The sequence below is a fragment of the Procambarus clarkii genome, chromosome 1 (genome assembly GCF_040958095.1).
Source record: "Procambarus clarkii isolate CNS0578487 chromosome 1, FALCON_Pclarkii_2.0, whole genome shotgun sequence".
Classification (NCBI taxonomy): Eukaryota; Metazoa; Arthropoda; class Malacostraca; order Decapoda; family Cambaridae; genus Procambarus; species Procambarus clarkii.
The window spans coordinates 37,202,432-37,223,401 of record NC_091150.1 but is presented as its reverse complement, the minus strand read 5'-3'; the positions used below and the strand labels follow the sequence as shown (position 1 = coordinate 37,223,401).

Genomic DNA, 20,970 nt, shown 5'->3' with positions numbered 1-20,970 from the left:
TTGTAAATTTACTGATACAAAAATCGGGAGGGAAATAAACATGAAAAAAGACTATCACTTCAAAACGATCTAAATAGATTGTTTTGAAGTGATCGTTTTGACCATTTCAAACCGATTTGAAATGGTCAAACGACTGGCAGATGCAGTTTTATGCTGACAAATGTAAGGTTTTGAGATTAGGTAATGATGATATAGTTACAAGATACGAGCTAGATGTTGAGATTGCGAAATCGGATTGGGAAAGGGATCTGGGAGTTATGATTAGTAAGAATTTAAAACCAAAAATCAATGCATAAATGTTCGTAATAGGGCAAATTGGACACTGAGATTTATTAATCGAAGGGGGTTACTAATAAGATATCTGGTGGTGTTCTTCAGCTATATCTTGCTCTGGTTAGGCCCCATTTATATTATGCAGTTCAGTTTTGGTTGCTGTACTATGGATATGGATATTAATTCACTAGAACGCGTCCAGCGTAGGATAACAAAGTTAATCCCGCAAATTAGAAACCTGTCATATGAAGAAAGATTGACAAAGGCTCAATTACATTTGCTGGAAAGGCGAAGAATTAGGGGTGACATGATAGAGGTGTACAAGTGGATGAATGGACATAACAAAGGGGATATTAATAGAGTATTAAAAGTATCAACACAGGACAGAACACAATACAATGGGTATAAATTGGATAAGTTTAAATTTAGGAAAGATCTACACAAGTGGAATTGGGTGGTTATAAGAAGGAGCTGCCTTGTATGAGCCAATAGGCCTTCTGCAGTTACATACTGTACCTTTATTCTTATGTTTCCCCGGTTCAGCTGTTGCTCCAACAGTTGAGGGAGTTCTCCCTCTCTGTTTGCCTTTTGTTTGCATTTTTCTTTCCTTGTGTAGTCGGTTTTGTTACGCCTACCTTTCTGGGTGCCTAACCCCGGTCGATGGCAGATAAGGTAAACCCCCAAGAACAGGGGGAGTTTTCCAGGGTCATTGCTCCCTGTGCCTCTCTGAAGGGCGTCAGGTTCTGGCTCGTGGTCCCCTGTAGGCAGAACGCCATTGACTAAAGCCCTGGTCTAATGTATCGCATATTTGCCTAATAGCTCCATGGAGCTTCCAGGACTCACTCTGAAAATGGCGTTTCATTACATTCAACGCTGGTTTTTTTATGTGTAACAGAGAAGCTCGGCAAGATGGAGCTGTGGGTTTTGACTGTGAATGGGTGCAGATGAGAGGCTGTCGTCGCCCCGTGGCACTGATCCAGCTGGCTTCCTGTTCTGGGCTGTGTGTCTTGCTGCGACTCACACACATAAAATCAAACCTTCCCCGTAGTCTTAAAGTAAGGAAATGTGGGAAATTGTCATCTCGGCAACTTTTAGTTTTCAGTGATGTTTTTTATTTTGTTTCAAAATGTGGTGGCTAATGTGTGAATGGAATTGTGATTCTCTTATTTTAAGTAAATTAAGAGAATAACACTTCATAGCAACTTAGTCTGAGTTACTGTATTTTCATCCATTCTACATTTACTTGCCATTAAATATATTTTATGTTCCAATTTATGTCATGTAAACTTTTAATATGTAATTCTATGTATCCCTGAGATAAACTTGTGCTCAATAATTTTTCAGGTTCTTTGCCATATTAGCATGTGTTCTCCCCTGACCCTTATTAATCATCTCAAGATAACCACGTCAGAGATCTTATCATTAATATTTATTTTGGTATTTCTGTGTGGAGCCTCTTTGGCTCCCTGGAGCTATCGGACTGATATACGCTTTATTAGTCTGGGGGGCATCAGTCAATGGAGTTCTGCCTACCGGGGGCCACGAGCCAGAACCTGGCCCCATCAGAGAGGCACAGGGAGCAATGATCTATGGAAACCCCAATGTGTTTGGGAGCATTCCATGTCTGCCATCGACTGGGGTTAGGCACCCAGAAAGGTAGGCATAACAAAACAAACCCTACCTGGTAATAAATTGCAACCGAAGACCGAACAGAGACAGAACTCCCTCAAAAGTATAATGAAACAAGCAGATGTCATTCACCGCTGCCGCACCACTTGTCCGCACAGCCCTCCCCTCCCCGGGAGGGAGAGGTGGTAGCCCTGGACCCCCCACGCCGGCTACTCGCACCTCAGTTCATAGGCTGATGTGCTCTGGGGCGGTCGTCAACTCTGGCTTCAATTTCTTGGCGGAATTTATGCCTTTGTTGTGTTTTCTGCTCTTTTTGGTGTGGTTTGCCATGAGTAACATCATTGTGCTGGGGCTGCTTGCGCTTAGGGCTGCTTTCCCTAAGCGCCCTGTAAGTACTACCCTTGGGTTTTACGGTTTCTTTCCCTAGAGCCTTCAGGACTACTTCCATAAGGGTTTTTGCTGCTCGACATTTGCCCCTCCCTTGGGGCCAGCTAGGGTTTCGTGGCCTTTGTTTGGCCTTGGGTAGGAAGTGGTGGTGTTGCTGGTTGGGGCGCAGGATGCTGCGTAGCATGCTTTCCTATGCGGCGGCCGTGTTCCTGTTCCTTCTGTTTGCGTTGTACTTTTGCAGGGCTTTTCTTTTCATTTTATATGGTGATCAGGTGTCCTACATGCGAGCTTCGTCTCAGTAACAGTATGAAATTTCCTGGTGTTCTTTTTGCCATTTCTTCTCTCTTCGTAGGTTGTCTTCTATTTCCGTTCAGGTTTTGTCCTTTCTTTCTTGGCTCTTTCATCTCGTGCCCAATACTATTGTCACCTCTTATTGTGCGGCGCTGGCGAAGCCGCTCTAGCTTGCATTCGGGGTGGATTTCACTTCCGCCTTGTTTCATAAGCTTTCTCATACTTTGTTTCACCTTTGGCCTGCTTATGTGCCGCCTGAGCCGTCCTGGTCCTTGGACCGGGTGCTCTCTTTTCTCTATTCTCCTTAGTTTGTGGTGGCCCTTTCGGTTCAAGATTGTTTTTCCAAGGCTCTGTTTCTGTTGGCACTGGACTCTGGGGGTTGGGCTGGTGAGCTTCATGCTCCTCTCTGGCACAGGGGTTTCTACTCTTGCGATCCTGGTGGTCGGTTTGTTCGCTGACAGCCGTCTCCTTCTTTTCTGGCGAAGAATGAGATGGCAAGCTTCCTGAGGGATCCTTGGGTCATTGATGCTTGGTTAGTCAAGTCGGGGGTGCAAACGTGTTGTGGCTTTCCGCCTTTACCTTTGAACTTGCGCCTCTTTGGCTGTGGACGCGCTTTGGGTTAACCCGATTTCCTTCATTCCCTGTTCCAGGGTTTGGGTCTCTCAGGTTGTCCGCAGGGTGGTATTAGGTCCATCCAGCCAGCTGTTTGATAAATGTCATGAGTACGAGTGTAGTGTTCTGCTTTGGCTGCCATGTTTGGCAACATGTCTCGGGCTGACATTCGAGCACGGGGGTTTTGGAGATCGAACAGGGTCTTGGGTCACCCGTTATTTGGTAAATGTTCCCAGTCCCAGTCGTTCATGTGTGGCTTTGGGTTGCAGGTTGCATCCAGTTGTCTCGACTTCGAGTTGATGTGGACGTTGCGGCTGTCTCCTGGGTAAATTCCTCTTGTACTTGTCTTTGGTTATGTAGCTCCAGGGAGCTGGAGGGGCTCCCCACAGGAAACCAGCGTTGAATTTAATTAAACGCCATTTTCTGGGTGAGGCTTCCTGGCAATGATCAGCGGTTTCGTTTTGATGCTCAGCCACCGAACTGAGGTGTGAGTAGCTGGTGCAGGGGGTCATGAGGCTCCCCCTACCCCTTCCAGGGAGGGAAGGGCTGCGCAGACAAGTGGCGCGACGGCGATGAATGACATTTGTTTGTTTGCTTGTTTCCTTATGTTTTTGGGGGAGTTCTGTCTGTTCGGTCTTTGGTTGCAATTTCTTACCAGGTGGGGTTTGTTTTGTTAAGCCTCCCTATCTGGGTGTCTAACCCCGGTCGATGGCAGACATGGAACGCTGCCAAACTCATTGGGGTTTCCATAGGCCATTGCTCCCTGTGCCTCTTTGAGGGGGGCCAGGTTCTCGCTCATCATCCCATTGATTCCATGGCAGAACTCCATTGACTGATGCTCCAGATTAATATAGCGTATCATTCTGATAGCTCAAGGGAGCCTCCGGGGCTCACCCAGAAAATGTTGTTTCATTACATTCAATGCTGGTTTTTTCCTTGGTTGCTCAGTGAGCAGCACACATCATACAATGAGTTTTCAGTTTCTGTTAGGGATGCATTGCTGGAAAACAAATAAGTACATGTGAATTCACAAATATAATCTAGCTGAGAGTACAGTACAAAAAATATTAAATTTAATTTCTTCATGGGATATCTTTGGATGCAGCAGACATTGCAGAAAGATTGAAAGGTGCCATGATTCAAAAATGTAATACACAGAGTCCATAAATTACAAAAAACATTAAAACTTATTTTTAACTATGTACATAATATACATTGATGCCAACTTCCAAGTAACGTACCCAGCTCATGTTTAGTGAAGTTTTGGATAAAATATTTATTCCTGTAATAGCAGATTACAGGAATAGTTGTAAATACTGAAGGCTCTCTGTACAGTACCACAATTTTGCAACCATGCACATCAATCCTATTCCTTCTATCAAAATTTACAGGTAAAAACATGCTTCTTAGCGTTAGAAATTTATCATTGGCTTTAACGTGAAGTTGTATGTGGTCCCTCTTTTCACCACTCGTGTTGATATTTAAATTTTTACTATTGGGGTATGTACCTCATAAACTTAGCAGATTGTGAATAGCTGACTAGCATTCAAATACAGAAGCTGCTTGATAATCCTTTATACGAATGTTTTATGATCTTTTGGATTAATTTACAGGAATTTTTGGAAGATGAGACGATACTTAAAGTAGGCGTGGGACCTCTTGAGGATAGCAACTTCCTGTTTATTGATTATGGTCTAAAGGTAACCCTTAATAAACTTATTATAATTATAATAATAATTCTTATTGTTTATTTGTAAAACAAAATACAAGACTGGGTGAATATGAACAACACTTTTCTATGCAAAACTAGTCTAGTTGTCCCCTAAGGTAAAATCTGCCGGGTAAACTAATCTAAAATCTAGAGTAAACTAAAATCTAAGATGAACATCGGTTAAGATGTTTGCTGCATCGGGTGCAATTGCATTCTGGGGGGCAGAGCATTGGAGTGGCCTGGTCAGAAAGGAGCATTTCTTCAACACCCAAAGTTCTATTTTTCTCCTTCCCTTTCCTCCCCATCCTCTTCATTCTCCTTCAGTTTCCACCCTTTCTGACCTTTACCCCCCCCCCCTCTCTCCTCGACTCTCCTCCCCCTCTCCCACCCTTCTATATCTTTCCTCCCTCCCCCCCTCATCTTCTCTCTTCCCCTTCTCTCTCCTTCCCTCTCTCTCAGAAAATATAATATTACGAAGAACTGAAAACTGTTAAAACTCTATGAATACACACCAGTGATTTCAGATTTAAAAATTGCTGGGGTTGCTATTGATGCCTATGTTTCTAAAAGGGTGGTCACTATAGTTGTCGATATTTATTAAAGGGTGGCACCTACCTTGACCTTGGGCACTGGGGCTGATCCCAACTGGTCTATGACATTCACCCTCCCTCTCCCCTCCACACATCTTAGAAAGTTAGGTAAGGCAAGGTTCAAACATCTGGCCTCCTAATTTGAATAGCCAGATAGGCATTCTATTTTATATAGATAGATAGATATGAATTGGTGAATGAAGAGTGTAAATGTAAGAACTGTAGGGTATAACACACAATACTGGATCTGTGAAAGTATAGTTTTATATTTTTTTTGTGTGTTTTGGTTGTGGGTCGAAGTTATATTTTTAAGTTGTATGCCTAGATAATTATATTTTTTCTTGTTGATAATTTAGATAGTGTTAACTCTATGGCCCATCATCTTTGCTAATTTTTCAATTGCAGTACTGTACTATAATATGTAATAGGTCTTTTCTGTATCTTGTTCGAGTTTGTTGTTTGTTGACCTTTCATCCTTGTGAGAACATAATTTAGTATGTTGTTTACTGTGTTTTTTTAGGATATTTGGGTAAGTAGTTGACACGACAAGGGTAGTGTTGTCAGCAAGTAATAATGTCAGTTTGAGGTGTTGGGTTGGTTATGTATCTTTATGATAAATAGAAGAGGGCCAAATAAATTCTGCTTTATTTAACACCAATGTTTATTAGGAGTGTGGGAGGAAGTGTCATGTATTGCTGTGGTAAGATCAGATATACAGTAGTTATAAGAGGTAATTTCTAATGCTGTAATTCTGTAGCTTTAGCAGACGTTAATAACTTAAATAGTGTTATGGCCTTCCATAAATCAATGAATAGCACTGTTGTTTAATTTTATTAAAATCAATTGCAATTAAAGGTCAATTTAAGTTTCTTGGTTATGGCATTATTAGTGATTTTCCAAGTGTTGAAAGCCAAAGTAAAGTGCTTATTTCCAAACATAGTATATGCATACAATTTGTATTCCAAACAGGTACGGGGATGTGTTGACTTGCGTTACCTCGTGCTCCAGTGCCAGGAAACTGAACCAACTTGTGCAAATAAGTCAACAGAGGGAGCAAAGTCCAAAGGTGGCATGGGTCTGAATGCTCTAGCACAAAAGTACCTTGGACGTACCCTGGATAAGGACTGGCGTGTCAGGGCTAGTGACTGGGAGGCAGAAACTCTTACCAGAAGACAGGTATGACATTAATGCTTTGTCGTCTGGAAGATATGTTATTACTAGCTAATAGCATTCATCAGTAAATTAAAAGTTCATGCATACATAAGTTCACTGAAATCTGCATTATTGTTTTCTTTATTAATTTTCTCAGAATAATCAACTTCATGTGCTGAGCAAAAGCTAGTGAAATAAGGCTTCTATGTTGTATGAATGAAGTGTAGATAAAAGTAAAATGTCAGTGTGTGCATGATAATAATTTGTACACAGTGAACCATTACTATATATTTTCTGGAAGAAATGAGTGTGTGGAAATTGAGTGATAGCAAGGATACTGCTGAGAAATTGCATATGGAGAATTACTCACAGAAATCACAATAACGTGATGCATCAAATGAACAAATCCACAAGGGCCGTGACGAGGATTCGAACCTGCATCCAGGAGCATCCCAGATGCTACCTTAATTGACTGAGCTGATCCAGTAAGCTGATCCTTCTACGTCTGCTAGGTGTTCGGCTGTTGGCCCACCTCGATGACTGGTTGGAGTGGGCCCACAGCCAGTCTGCTTGTCTGCTTGTCAGAGGGGTGGTTCTTTCCCAGTTCACCGGGTTCAGGTTCTTGGTGAACTGGAGGAAGTTCCATCTGGTTCTGTCCCAGGTTCTGACCTGACTGGGTTTTGTTTGGGACTCTCGGACCGCTTCCATGTCTCTCCCTCCTGAGGCATTACTTCAGCTGCTATCCTGCCATCGGCTGTTTCTGGGGGGGGGGTCTCGGGTCGGGTCACTCGGAGGTTGCTAGTGCAGTTGTGAGGGAGTCTGACCTGCGCTGTGCTGGTTACCCCGCCGGGTTGGGTCTCGCTTTGGCGTCCATTCGGGTTCCTTTGGGGATGACCCTTCTGCCTCTCTTGCGATCGCTGGGTTCGGTCTCCGGGGGCCTTGCTTTGGTTGCTGAATCGCCGGCTTCCTCTTCGTTTTTTTTTTTGGGGGTCCAGTGCCTTGGCGCCTACCCGATCCCTTGCTCGGTGTGTTCACGGACGTGTCGTCTCTCGGCTGGGGCTTTGTGACCAGTGCTCACCAGGCCGACCAGGAACGGTGGGGTCCGCTCTTCTGTCAGGCTCACAGCACGATGCGGGAGTTCACAGCGGTTTTGGCTGTCGCTTCAGAGGGTTTGGGTCGCTCACGGTTCGATGATCAGGCTCCATTCGGACTGTTCTCTAGTGGTTCTTTGCTGAACCGTGGGGCTTCCCTTCAGTCCTTGCCTCTTTGGGGCTGGTCGCTTAGAGTGACTCGCCTACTGGTTTCTCGAGGTTTGGCTTTCCGTGCAGTTCATATCCGGGGAGTGTTCAACGTCCTGGCAGACGGCCTGCCTCAGTTCGTTTCCCTATTCATGGAATGGACAGTCGACACAGACTCCTTTAGTTAACACTGCCGGACGTATAGGCTCCCGGAGGTGGACCTCTTCGTACCGGCATGGTTTCGGTGTCTCCCGGTATATGTAGCGCCCTTCCCGGACTCCGGAGCGTTCGTGGTGGTCATCTTTCGGCAGGACTGATTGAGGTTTGGTTAGCTGTACCTCATCCCCCCAGTCCAGCTGTTGCTTCAGGTTCTGGCTCTGTTGAAATCTTATCCCGGGAGAGTAGTCCTCGTGGCCCCTTGATGGCCTACTCGACGTTGGTTTCAGGTGCTGTTTGCTCAGTGACCGAACCTGGGACGTTTTCTGTGGCTTCACCTCTTCCAGCGGATCGGATTGGTTGTACCCAGCTGGTTCAGTCTTCTACTCCGTTCTTCATGTCTGGTCTTTTTGACATGGTTTTGTCATCATTTGTATGATGATCAGGTGGCTTTGTTGATGGTGTCCCACCTGAGAGCTTCGTCTTTGTGACAGTATGAAGTTTCCTGGTGTTCTTTTCGCTATTTTCTCTCTTTGTTGGTTGTCTTTTATTTCTTGTTGGGTTGTGTTGTCCTTTCTTTCTTGGCTTTTTCAGGACTGTCATTTGATGCCATATACTGTCGCCTTGTATTGTATGGCGCTGGCAGAGCCGCTCCAGCTTGCGTTCGGGGTGGATGTCACTTCTACCCCATTCCATAAGCTTTCTCGTGCTTTGTTTCAGCTCCAACATGCTCATGTGCCACCTGAGCCATCCAGGTTCGTGGACAGGGTGCTCTCATATCTCTCTTCTTCTTCTCCTCGGTTCCTGGTGGCTCCCTCGGTTCAAGATTGCTTTTCCAAGGCTCTTTCTGTTGGCATTGGCCTCTGGGGGTCGGTTTGGTGAGCTTCATGCGCAGGGGTTTCTGCTCTTTCAGTCCTGGTAGTTAGAAGAGAGGCGGAAGCGTCCTGGTTCGGTTGTAGCCTTCTTCTTTTCTGGTGACGAGCGCAACAGCTTCTTTCCGGAGGGGTTCCTTGGGTCATTGATGCTTGGTTGGTCAGGCCGGGGGTGCATCATGTGTTGTGTTCGGTTACAGCTCTTCGCCGTTACCTGCGCGCCTCGGCTACTGTTGGCTGGGATGCGCTTTGGGTTAATTGGGTTTACCCCGTTCCCTGTTCCAGGGCTTGGGTCTCCTAGGTCGTCCGCAGAGTTATTAAGTCTAGCCAGCTTGCGGTCTATCGTTGTGCCCATGACGTTCGGAAGTTTGCTGTTTTGGCTCCCATCTTCGGCACTGTCTTTGGCTGCCGTTTGGGCTGATATTCGGGTGTGGGGATTTTGGAGGTCGAACAGGGTTCTGGCCGTCCTTTCTTTGGGCGACATTCCTGGTCCTAGGCGTTCGTGTGTGACTTTGGGTTGCAGGTTGCAGCCAGTTGTCTTGCCTTTGAGTTGAGGAGTGTGTGGTGGCCGCCTCCCGGGTATGTCCCTCTTTACCTTATCTTTGGTTATGTAGCTCCAGGGAGACGTAGGAGCTCCCCATAGAAAACCAGCGTTGAATGTAATGAAACGCCAGTTTCTGGGTGAGCCCTGGAGGCTCCCTGGCACTCTTCCTCTGAACGGCGGTTTTCACATTGTTTTTTATGCTTAGCCTCCGAACTGAGGTTGGGTAGCTGGGCCTCCCCCCTTTGTTGGGTGGCGGGGGCTGCGCAGAAGGCCAGCGGGTCGGTGTGGTATGACGTTTATTTGTATCCTTGGGAATTAAGAGAGTTCTGCCTTTTTGTTCGGTTTTGGATTGCAATTTTCTTATCATGTGGGGTCTGTTTTGTTATACAGTACCTACTGTTCTGGGTGCTAACTCCGGTTGATGGCAGACATGGAATGCCCTCAAGTACAAGGGTGTCTCCATAGGCTATTGGTCCCTTTACTTCTCTGAGAGGGCCAGGTTCTGGCTTGTGGTCCCTGTAGGCTGAATTCCTTTGACTAATGCCCTGGTTTAATGAATTGCATATTAGTCCAATAGCTCCAAGGAGCCTCCAGAGCTCACCCAGAAAATGGTATTTTATTTCATTCACCACTTGTTTTTTCTGTGCTTCCTGCAGCTCTTCTCTGCCAGCAGTGGTGTCACCATGGTGGTGTACGAGGGGGCCTCGTAGCCTGGTGAGGGGGCCTCGTAGCCTGGTGAGGGGGCCTCGTAGCCTGGTGGATAGCGCGCAGGATTCGTAATTCTGTGGCGCGGGTTCGATTCCCGCACGAGGCAGAAGCAAATGGGCAAAGTTTCTTTCACCCTGAATGCCCCTGTTACCTAGCAGTAAATAGGTACCTGGGAGTTAGTCAGCTGTCACGGGCTGCTTCCTGGGGGTGGAGGCCTGGTCGAGGACCGGGCCGCAGGGACACTAAAGCTCCGAAATCATCTCAAGATAAGATAACCATCTAGTGTTGGACCGGCCCTAAGTGACTCGGTTGATTGAGTGGTTGTGCGGGAATCTGAACTTTGCATGCATGGTACATTCCTTGAGCAGAGTTTGGTTCCAGGTGCTGTACTGGTTCCACTGGTTCTGCCTGTTTTCACTCCTGAAGGGACCATCAGGTTCGGGCCCTATCTGCCCTTCGTCACTTCTTGCTTCACTGGCTTCCTCTTTGGACTTTTCAAGGTTTGGTTCTGTGACATCATCCTCATCTGTTGCTCGATGTCTTCATGGTTGCCTTGGGTTTGGGTTGTAGTTTTGTGACCAGCGCATGCCAAGTCTCCCATTGTTGGTGGTCAGGCGTGCTTTGTCGATAACACAGTATGGTACACAAGTTTGTACCAGTGTGGCAGGCCCTTCAGAGAGTGTTAATGCCTCTTTCCTTTCAGATAGGGTGTTAATGCTTCTTTCCTCCCTTCGGTTCATGTTTGCTGCTTCGGTCCGGGATATCTTTCTTAATTAAAGTGCTGTTTTTTGTTGTCCCTTGCCTCCAGTTATTAGGTTGGGGAGCTCATGCTTTGCTCCAGAGGCATGGATTCAGTGCTTTCGGCCTTGGTGGGTGGTATCTTCCAAGAAATCCTTTGGGTAATTGATGCTTGGTTTATCCAATCAAATGATCACATCATTTGTAGTCTCACGGTGGTGGTTTGCTCACGTTGTTGTCATACGCTATGCTTTGGTGGACGCAAGTTCATAGTTTTGGCTGCTGTGTTCACTAATATGTTATGGTCTGGCATTCGGGCTCTGGGTTTTTGAAGGTCTAACAAGGTTCTGGCATCTTGATATCTAGTTAATGTCCTTGGTCCCTTTTGGGCTTATATTGATCTGGGTTGAGTGTCCTGGCCTAGTGTCTTGTCTGCGTGATTATAGTTGCCACTCTCTCTTCCTCTCTGGTAAGTCCCTTATTTTCCATCTTCTTTGCTGCTAGCTTCAGGGAGCTACCAAGAGGCTCCTCTGTTTCTTCAAAAAAAACCAGCATTGAATGTAATGAAATGCCTATTTCTGGTAGAGCCTTGGTGGCTCCCGGATTCCCCCCCCCCCCCCCCCAACCAGGTGTGTCAGTTTGTGGTTTATCAGCTTCAGAGTGGCTAATAGCTGGGCCAGTAGCCTGGAGTGTAATGTAGTGTAATGTAATGTAATGGAATGTAATTCCATTACATTCAGCACTGGTTTCCTTTAAGCAAACTTATTTTAAATGCTAAATAAATGTTTTCCTATAAATATTATAATTTAAAAGATCATTGTGTTTAACGTTTAACACTTTATCTCAAATCCCCTTTGTTTACAGGAGAGATATGCTGCTGAGGATGCTCTGGTGGGTGTTCATATTTTGATGGTGTTGATGGAGAGACTGTGGGTGTCATCCTCCCCACTTGTCCCTTTTTTGCCACCAACAGCATGGCATCAGCACTTGTCCACAGCTGTACACCACACCTGTCAAGGGTTAATTGATGTCAGGTTCTCAAACAAGCAACAAGATACAGGTATGGTATATATCACAGTTTGAGATTACAGTTTCTGTACACGTGCAGTATGTACTGTATGTCCAAAAAATTCAAGTTTATTTATCACTACGGTACTGAACCTCATGTACTGCACATTAGTTTAATGTGACACTACTGTGGTGTATGTGTAAAAAAATAATTCCCCTAAAATATTTGTTTCATCTTGTTAAAATGCCTTCCCTGATCAGACATAATGTGAAACCTTCGAAAATACATTTACTTTATAACTTTAGCACTTCACTACAGCCAGTGTGATATCACTGATGGCTGGGCACTCATGCTGGAGACTGGAAGCTGGTCACGTGGGCAATTTAAGACCTGCGAGTTGCCATAAATTTGTCTTTTGCATTTTTATTACCACATTTATATACCTTTCTTATTGTTTTTCTGTGCTATCCAAACTGACTTGTGCCTGTTAGTGGTGTCATCAGTCACAGGAGTTCTATGCCTACCAGAGACCATGAGCCAGAACCTGGTTCCCTCAGAGGTGCAGGGAGCAGTGGCCATATGAGCACAACATTTAAAGTATGTCGTGTCTGCCATCGACTGGGGAGGGCACCCAGAAAGATAGGTGAAACGATACAAAACCCTAACTGATAAAAATTGCATCCTACATCCGAACAAAACCAAAGAACTCCCCCAAAAGAAGAAAAACAAACAAACAAGCAAAATCGTCATCCAACTAGTGCGCCAGCTCATTAGCACCCCCTCCTCAGGCGAGCAACCTGCTCACCACTCCAGTTCATAGAATGATGAAAACTGCTGACCGGAGGGAGGGAGGGTGTCGGGAAACCTCTGGGGCTCGCCCAGAAAATGGCATTTCATTACATTCAACACAGGTTTTCTGTGGGGAGCCCTGTCGGCTTCCTGAAGCTAACAACCCACAGGTAAGTAAAAGATGGACTTGTCAGGGCAGGCGGTAGCACAGCAGGTCTCAAGATGATGATGAGACACTAGGCTGTGTCAGACATCCTAAAGCAACACAATACTGGAGAGGGCCTGACACGTTCACAAGATACCTGGTGGCCAGGACCCTGTTCGATCTCCAAAACCCAATACACATATTGGATTTTGGAGATACATACATACAACCCAATGTCAACCCAATGCATATTACCAAAACAGAGGCCAGAGCAGCATACTGACGCACATCATGGGCACGAAGGTAGACCGCAGGCTGGCTAGACTTCATTACACTATGGACAACCTGAGAAACGCTAGCCATGGAACAGGGAACCAGGGAAACTGGATCCACCCATAGCACGTTCAGACACTGAAGCAGTAGCCCACAGGCAGTGACATAAAACCACCACCGGACATAAGACATGATGCACCCCTGGCCTAACCAACCAAGCATCCACAACAAACGGACTCCTCCGGAAGCCAGCCAGCTCATTCTTCACCAGAAAAGAATGAGGCTGTAAACGATAAAAATGCCCACCAGGGCCAAAAGAGCAGAAACCCTTGCGCCGAAGATAAGCATGAAACTCTGCAACTCAACCCCCAGAGGCAAAAGCCAACAAAAACAAGGCTTTCAGAAAACAATCCCGAACCGAAAGGGCCACAACAAACAGAGGGGAGGAAAGAAAAGAGAGCACCCTGTCCAAAGACCAAGATGGCTCAAACTGTGCATGAGCAGGCCACAGGTTAAAAAAGGCACGGGAGAGCTTGTGGAACGGAGTAGAAGTGACATCCACTCCGGACACTAGCTGGAGGGGTTCAGGCAGCACTGCACGAGAAGAAGTGACAGTATTTGGCATAAAATGCCGGACCAGAAAGAGCCAAGAAAGAAAGGACAAAACAACCAGCACAGACACAGACAACACCCTCCAAAGGGAAAGGAAATGGCAGAAAGATGCCAGGAGACTACATACTGTTGCCGAGACAAAGACTGCAGGTAGGACACCATCAAAGACGCCACCTGATCACCATACAAGTGGCGATACATCCGCATCAGAAAAACCGGAGATGAAGGGCGGAAGAGTAAGCCAAACCAGCAAGGTACCTCTCTGGTCTGACCTGCTGAAGAGGCGATCCGCGGAAAGACTACCGGGTTCGGACACCGAGCAAGCAGCACCTGAAACCAAGGCTGGGCTGGCCACCATAGAACCAAGAGAAGCACCCCTCCCCCGATAGGATTCAAGCCGGGCCAGAACCCAAGGCAATAGGTGGATCAGGGAATAAAAGTACAGGAACCCCCCACTTCGACCAGTCCTGCCAGAAGTGTTTAACACGATGGCCTCACAGTGGTGCCACGTATAATGGGAGATGCCAAGACCATGCCGAGGCGAAGAGGTCCACCCATGGGCACCCGTACATCCGACAAAGCCAAAGAAAGGAGGCGGAGTCGACCATCCACTCCATGGAAAGGGGAATGAAGCCCGACAGGCTGTCCACCAGGACGTTGGAGACTCCCCGAATGTGAACGGAGCAGAGAGCTAAAACCCAAGAACTTAGCAAATGAGCTACCTGAAGCGACCTGCCTTAAAGAGCCATGGACTGCAGAGACTCCCTTCCATCCCCTCCAGTTGAAACAATGACACCCCCCCCCACACACACACACACACACACACACACACACACACACACACACACACACACACACACACACACACACGCGCGCACACACGAGCGTAGCTCTCATCCTGTAACTACACTTAGGTAATTACACACCTCACTATCTAATTACTAATCACTAATTAATCACTAATTACGCCTCACTATCGGGAATCCCGGGTTCTACTCCCGGGCAAGACAGAAATTTATTTTGTGGAAAATATGCTAAAGGAGCTCGGTAAGAACAAAGCAGCTGGCCCAGATGGAGTTTCACCATGGGTTCTGAGAGAATGTGCATCTGAGCTCAGCATTCCACTTCACCTGATCTTTCAGGCATCCCTGTGTACAGGAATCGTAGCAGACGTGTGGAAACAGGCTAACATAGTTTCAATCTACAAAAGTGGCAGCAGGGAAGACCCCCTCAATTATAGACCTGTATCATTGACAAGTGTAATAGTGAAAGTATTGGAAAAACTAATCAAAACTAAATGGGTAGAACACCTGGAGAGAAATGATACAATATCAGACAGACAGTATGGTTTTCGATCTGGAAGATCCTGTGTATCGAAATTACTCAGTTTCTATGATCGAGCCACAGAGATATTACAGGAAAGAGATGGTTGGGTTGACTGCATCTATCTGGACCTAAAAAAGGCTTTCGACAGAGTTCCACATAAGAGGTTGTTCTGGAAACTGGAAAATATTGGAGGGGTGACAGGTAAGCTTCTATCATGGATGAAAAATTTTCTGACTGATAGAAAAATGAGGGCAGTAATCAGAGGCAATGTATCGGAATGGAGAAATGTCACAAGTGGAGTACCACAGGGTTCAGTTCTTGCACCAGTGATGTTTATTGTGTACATAAATGATTCTACCAGTTGGTATACAGAATTATATGAACATGTTTGCTGATGATGCTAAGATAATAGGAAGGATAAGAAATTTAGATGATTGTCATGCCCTTCAAAAAGACCTGGACAAAATAAGTAGATGGAGCACCACTTGGCAAATGGAATTTAATGTTAATAAATGTCATGTTATGGAATGTGGAATAGGAGAACATAGACCCCACACAACCTATATATTATGTGAGAAATCTTTAAAGAATTCTGATAAAGAAAGAGATCTAGGGGTAGTTCTAGATAGAAAACTATCACCTGAGGACCACATAAAGAATATTGTGCAAGGAGCCTATGCTATGCTTTCTAACTTCAGAATTGCATTTAATTACATGGATGGCGATATACTAAAGAAATTGTTCATGACTTTTGTTAGGCCAAAGCTAGAATATGCAGTGGTTGTGTGGTGCCCATATCTTAAGACGCACATCAACAAACTGGAAAAGGTGCAAAGACATGCTACTAAGTGGCTCCCAGAACTGAAGGGTAAGAGCTACGAGGAGAGGTTGGAAGCATTAAACATGCCAAAACTAGAAGACAGAAGAAAAAGAGGTGATATGATCACTACATACAAAATAGTAACAGGAATTGATAAAATCGACAGGGAAGATTTCCTGAGACCTGGCACTTCAAGAACAAGAGGTCATAGATTTAAACTAGCTAAACACAGATGCCGAAGAAATATAAGAAAATTCACCTTCGCAAATAGAGTGGTAGACGGCTGGAACAAGTTAAGTGAGAAGGTGGTGGAGGCCAAGACCGTCAGTAGTTTCAAAGCGTTATATGACAAAGAGTGCTGGGAAGACGGGACACCACGAGCGTAGCTCTCATCCTGTAACTACACTTAGGTAATTACACTTAGGTAATTACACACACACACACACACACACACACACACGCACGCACGCACACACGAGCGTAGCTCTCATCCTGTAACTACACTTAGGTAATTACACACACACACACGGAGACCTGGTAGCCTGGTGGATAGCGCGCAGGACTCGTAATTCTGTGGCGCGGGTACGATTCCCTCACCAGGCAGAAACAAATGGGCAAAGTTTCTATCACCCTGAATGCCCCTGTTGCCTAGCAGTAAATAGGTACCTGGGAGTTAGTCAGCTGCCACGGGCTGCTTCCTGGGGTGTGTGTGTGTGTGTGTGTGGTGTGGGAAAAAAAATAAGTACAGTAGTTAGTAAACAGTTGATTGACAGTTGAGAGGTGGGCCGAAAGAGCAAAGCTCAACCCCTGCAAACACAACATTTGTACTGCATGAGTATCTATCTATATTGGTGACTATAGACTACAAATCTATAAGTTCATTTGTTGATGGTGTTTTAAATTGAATAACTGAATCTATGTTCATTTGTTGCACTGTTAATGGAAATAATTCTTGGAAGCATTTGAGAATAAAAAAAATGTCATCATAGCATTGGTATTCCTGTACTATTCATTATGAAAACATCACTGGTTTTCTTCACTCTTTCACACACCATTCCAAATTTCTGCGTGTTGCTACGAACATCTGCATCTCTACCACTGCACTGTGTCTTTCATGTACATTGTGTTGACTCATTTGTCAAAATGAATTTTAAATTTAGACCAAATTTATTTCTTATGTGTTTATTTATGTTATAGGTACATTTCAGAACAGTCAGCCATGTCTTCCCCTGAAGCAGAAGGTATCCACGCGAGGACACCCAGTGAGGAAGGGTCCCTTGTATTACAATTGTCAGCTTAGAGCTCCAGATGATGAACCATTGTGTACAATTGACCCCAACAAAGCTCAGTGGTATGTGGAAAAAGGTCTTGGGGATTTAGTCAGTGAGGAGCCACTTGTTGTACGCTTGAAATTTGAACCTGCAGGCCGTCCCCAAACTGAGAAGGATGATGGCATGTTTTACCTTCAAAAGCGGAAGAATATCTGTGTCGTTTGTGGTAAGGATGAATCCTATATCAGGAAGAATGTGGTGCCTCATGAATATCGTAAACATTTTCCAGCTATATTGAAGCATCATCAGAATCATGATGTGCTGTTACTTTGTTTTTCTTGCCATAGACAAAGTAACATGCAGGACAATATTTTTAGATCTGAATTGGCTAAGGAATTTAATGCCCCTATTGGAATAGAACAAAATTTCAAAGTGGCTGTTGATAATTCTCATAAATTTGTAAGAAATGCAGCTCGAGCTTTGTTAAAGAATCGTGATAACATTCCAGCAAAAAAGGTCTCGGAAATGGAAAAACTTGTAAAAGATTTCTATAAAGTTGATGTGATTTTGTCAGAGCATCTTCAAGATGCAGCCAACATAGATGTGAATGTCCTAAATGATGGTTTTCAAGCTCATGGACAAAAAATATATGACGTGTATGAGAAAATTGGGCTTGTGAAGCTTGAGCAAAGATGGCGACAACACTTTCTCGACAATATGAAGCCACAGTTTATGCCAGAGTGTTGGTCAGTAAAGCATAATGTCTATAAGATGGGCCTTAAAATGGGACGCTTACCACTTGATCATCCCAATCGTCTTATCTATAAAATGGCCCTTGTAGGTTCAGAAGGAACCATTGACATTCCTTATACTCCTCGGTCAAGTCAAGAAACCATGCCCTTGGACCATGCATCAGCTAGTAAGAGTGCTCCTCCAGAACACACTGTGCAACCTTTCCAATCTCCTACTAATGGGGACATAACATTTGGGAATCCTTTGACGAATGCTCATTATGCCACCTCAAAAAATTACAGTATGACAGAGGAAGCAGCAGTAGCAAGCAGTCATAATGAAAGTTCTAGAATAGTTGTTTCTAATGAGAAAGGTAAAATGACTGCTGGTGATATTCATGCCCCTTGTATTTTAGGTCGTGCAAAATCAGAAATAATGGAAGTATCGTACTCTAAACTGCATAACGGAGAAATACATAATGAAAAAAAGGATGCTGATACGTCTGAAGATTCTGATGCTGATGTAGTTATTGAAGATGTTTCTGAGGAAAAGGTTTGAGCTCTAGCAAGCAAAATGTTTATTGTTAATCTCTGCAGATTACACAAGTCCTTTTCCTGTCATTACACTATGCATTGCTTCAATGTGTAGTTACGTACGCGTTAACTTGAGGTTATGTTTGGTGAAGAAACATGTTATTGTTTCCTATTAAACATTCTTGATCCAGATTCTTTTGGGAAATACCGATACAATTAATCTTTTACAGAGTATATCTTATACCTAAGTTATTATATTTAAAGTATACTGCCATCTATAATATTACTAAAAACAAGTATTTTTATTTAATTTTGGGAATAAATAATTGTATAGGTATTCCCATTTGTTATATTAAGTATGTTTTACTAAACTTTAAATCTAATTCTTATTAAATAAAAAATGCCTAAATTGTGTGAGAGAACTGTTTAATGTTGAAATTTGTATATGTTTACATATACAGTACAGTTTTGTAATACAATACTATAGCATTTTATAAATTTTTAAATTGAAATAGTCTAGCATTTGATTAGCTTGTTAAGTAAGTTCATAGCACAGCTATTGAAGCTGGTAAGAGGTACCTTATTGCATTATCCTAGATTGATTTATCCTTCTGTTTTTCATGTGCTGTTTTTGTGTTTCTCCCGTGTGATTCTATTGTGATCTTTATTAGGTATTCCCTGTATGGGAATACTTCATAATTTTGTCTTATTTTTACTGTTTTTGTCAAATGCTGTGTCTTGAGAAAACCTTTAATTACCTTACCTTACCTTGAGAATACCTTTTCATTTTGTACTTTACTGTACTTTAAATTTGTCAATACTGTACTGTTCAACTATTATCAGTGAAGGGTTCACTCCGGTGCCCTTCTACTGTTTTCAGGTAAAGGTATTTATCGATAGCATTTGCCTATGTACTTTGCTATTTTTTTTACTAGTGTTTATTATTACAAATGATAGGATTTGCTTCTGTGCACATTTTGACAAAAAAATCACTTTGAAAAAGTGCATTTTTAATACTGTATTTTTATCTTTACAAAAAAAAAAGTGAAAGGAAGGGTGCATTGTAAAATTGAAACCCAGGATCACTAAAAATCTTGACCTAAATTCTTATTGCCATCACTAGACACCATCATCATGTCACCATCACCAAAATCATATAATGCATGGTTAAGAAAGGTAGGTCATATTTTAAAACCACAGTAATAAATTCTTTATTATATTTTTTCTTTATTTTTAATACAAATGCAAATTTCTACATAGCTTCATAGTCTAAATGTTTATGCCAGATATAATGTAGGGTTTAGGTTCAGAGTCTAAATATTTATGCCAGATATAAAGCAGGGTTTGGGTAATAAAATATTCTGTCCTTAAAATGTGTAAAAGCAGGTTTTAAATTTAAATTTTGCCCCGAGAGGGGAGTTTATTGAGCAGCGCCACTCATCCTGTGAGTGGACCTACTGCCATAGCAGCATGTACAACACTCCCCCAATAGGAAGAAAACCCGGTAGTTGTGACATCGCTGACATCGTAACAAAAAAATGCTACATACATTGAACAATATATTGAAACCTACAAAATGATTTTGCAAGTCAAATTGTAACAAATGCAATAAAACAATATATTTTAAAATCTGAGTATAAAAAACATTTTTATGCAAGTTTCATACCAACACTTGTGGAATATGTAAGAAGTGATGTTAAATGTAAATACTGCAGCATGTGGTGTTCAGCTGACTAGAGGACTGTTGTGACCTTGAGCAGTAGCTGCGGTATGGTTGCCATCTCAGTGTTTATAGAGCTGGTGAAACATGTGACATCTTTGCACAGTGCTGTGCACAGTGGCAGTTTTGTAACTAAGGAACTTTATCTAAGGTCTGATAATTGCTTGTTGGAAACCAAGAACAGAGATGTTACCAGAAAATGTACAGTGGAACCTCGAGTGACGAGCGGCTCCAGTTATGAGCATTTCGAGTAATGAGCAAGCCAGTCACAGAAAATTTGTCTTTACTGACAAGCTTTCGCTTGATTAGCGAACATTCCCAATGGTTCTCAGACACCGACGACGACAGTTTTGTTGTTGTTTTGCAAGACGAGTTTTCCACATGACGAGCTCGGTGCCGGAGCGGATTAAATTCGTTAATCGAGGCGCCACTGTAGTTGTGAACAATTGTAACTAAATAACAGGGAGTTTCAGTTCAATAATAAATGTAAATATGACTGAGTGGGATGGGAAGGGAGGCTTATAACTTATAACCAAAAGTACACTTATAAACATTAGATTTAAGAAAACTTTATTAGGTAATGCTACAAATCCTTGAAGTATTTTTAAAAATGTGTAACTGGGTTTCATATTTTTCCTACTAGCTTTGGCACATTTTTCTGGAATGTCACAACACCATATTACTATGGACATCCTACACTGACACTAATTAAATGGGTGTTGGGTGCATGATAGGTAAATAGAAATTGAATGTAACAAGTTGAACACAAATATAAATTGCTTATAACTAAAGAACTTAGTGTACTGTATTTCACTACTTAAGAGTATTAGAAGTGTTAA

The 20,970-nt window shown here is 43.5% G+C and overlaps 1 protein-coding gene across 3 annotated transcripts in view; it reads left to right on the top strand.

Moving 5' to 3' along the window:
• Positions 1-20,040, top strand: part of LOC123769241 (exonuclease 3'-5' domain-containing protein 2) — a 28,775-nt gene extending 8,735 nt beyond the window's left edge. For 2 of the 3 annotated variants that reach the window (XM_045760416.2, XM_045760335.2), the window contains exons 3-7: positions 1,169-1,328; positions 4,806-4,892; positions 6,463-6,669; positions 11,766-11,961; positions 17,073-20,040. In XM_045760416.2, the coding sequence (XP_045616372.1) occupies positions 1,169-1,328; positions 4,806-4,892; positions 6,463-6,669; positions 11,766-11,961; positions 17,073-18,436 (2,014 nt within the window). In that variant the 3' untranslated portion in view covers positions 18,437-20,040. The remainder of the gene's footprint in view (positions 1-1,168; positions 1,329-4,805; positions 4,893-6,462; positions 6,670-11,765; positions 11,962-17,072) is intronic. The other variant, XM_069334867.1, reaches the window with a different exon arrangement.
• The last annotated feature ends 930 nt before the right edge of the window (positions 20,041-20,970 follow it).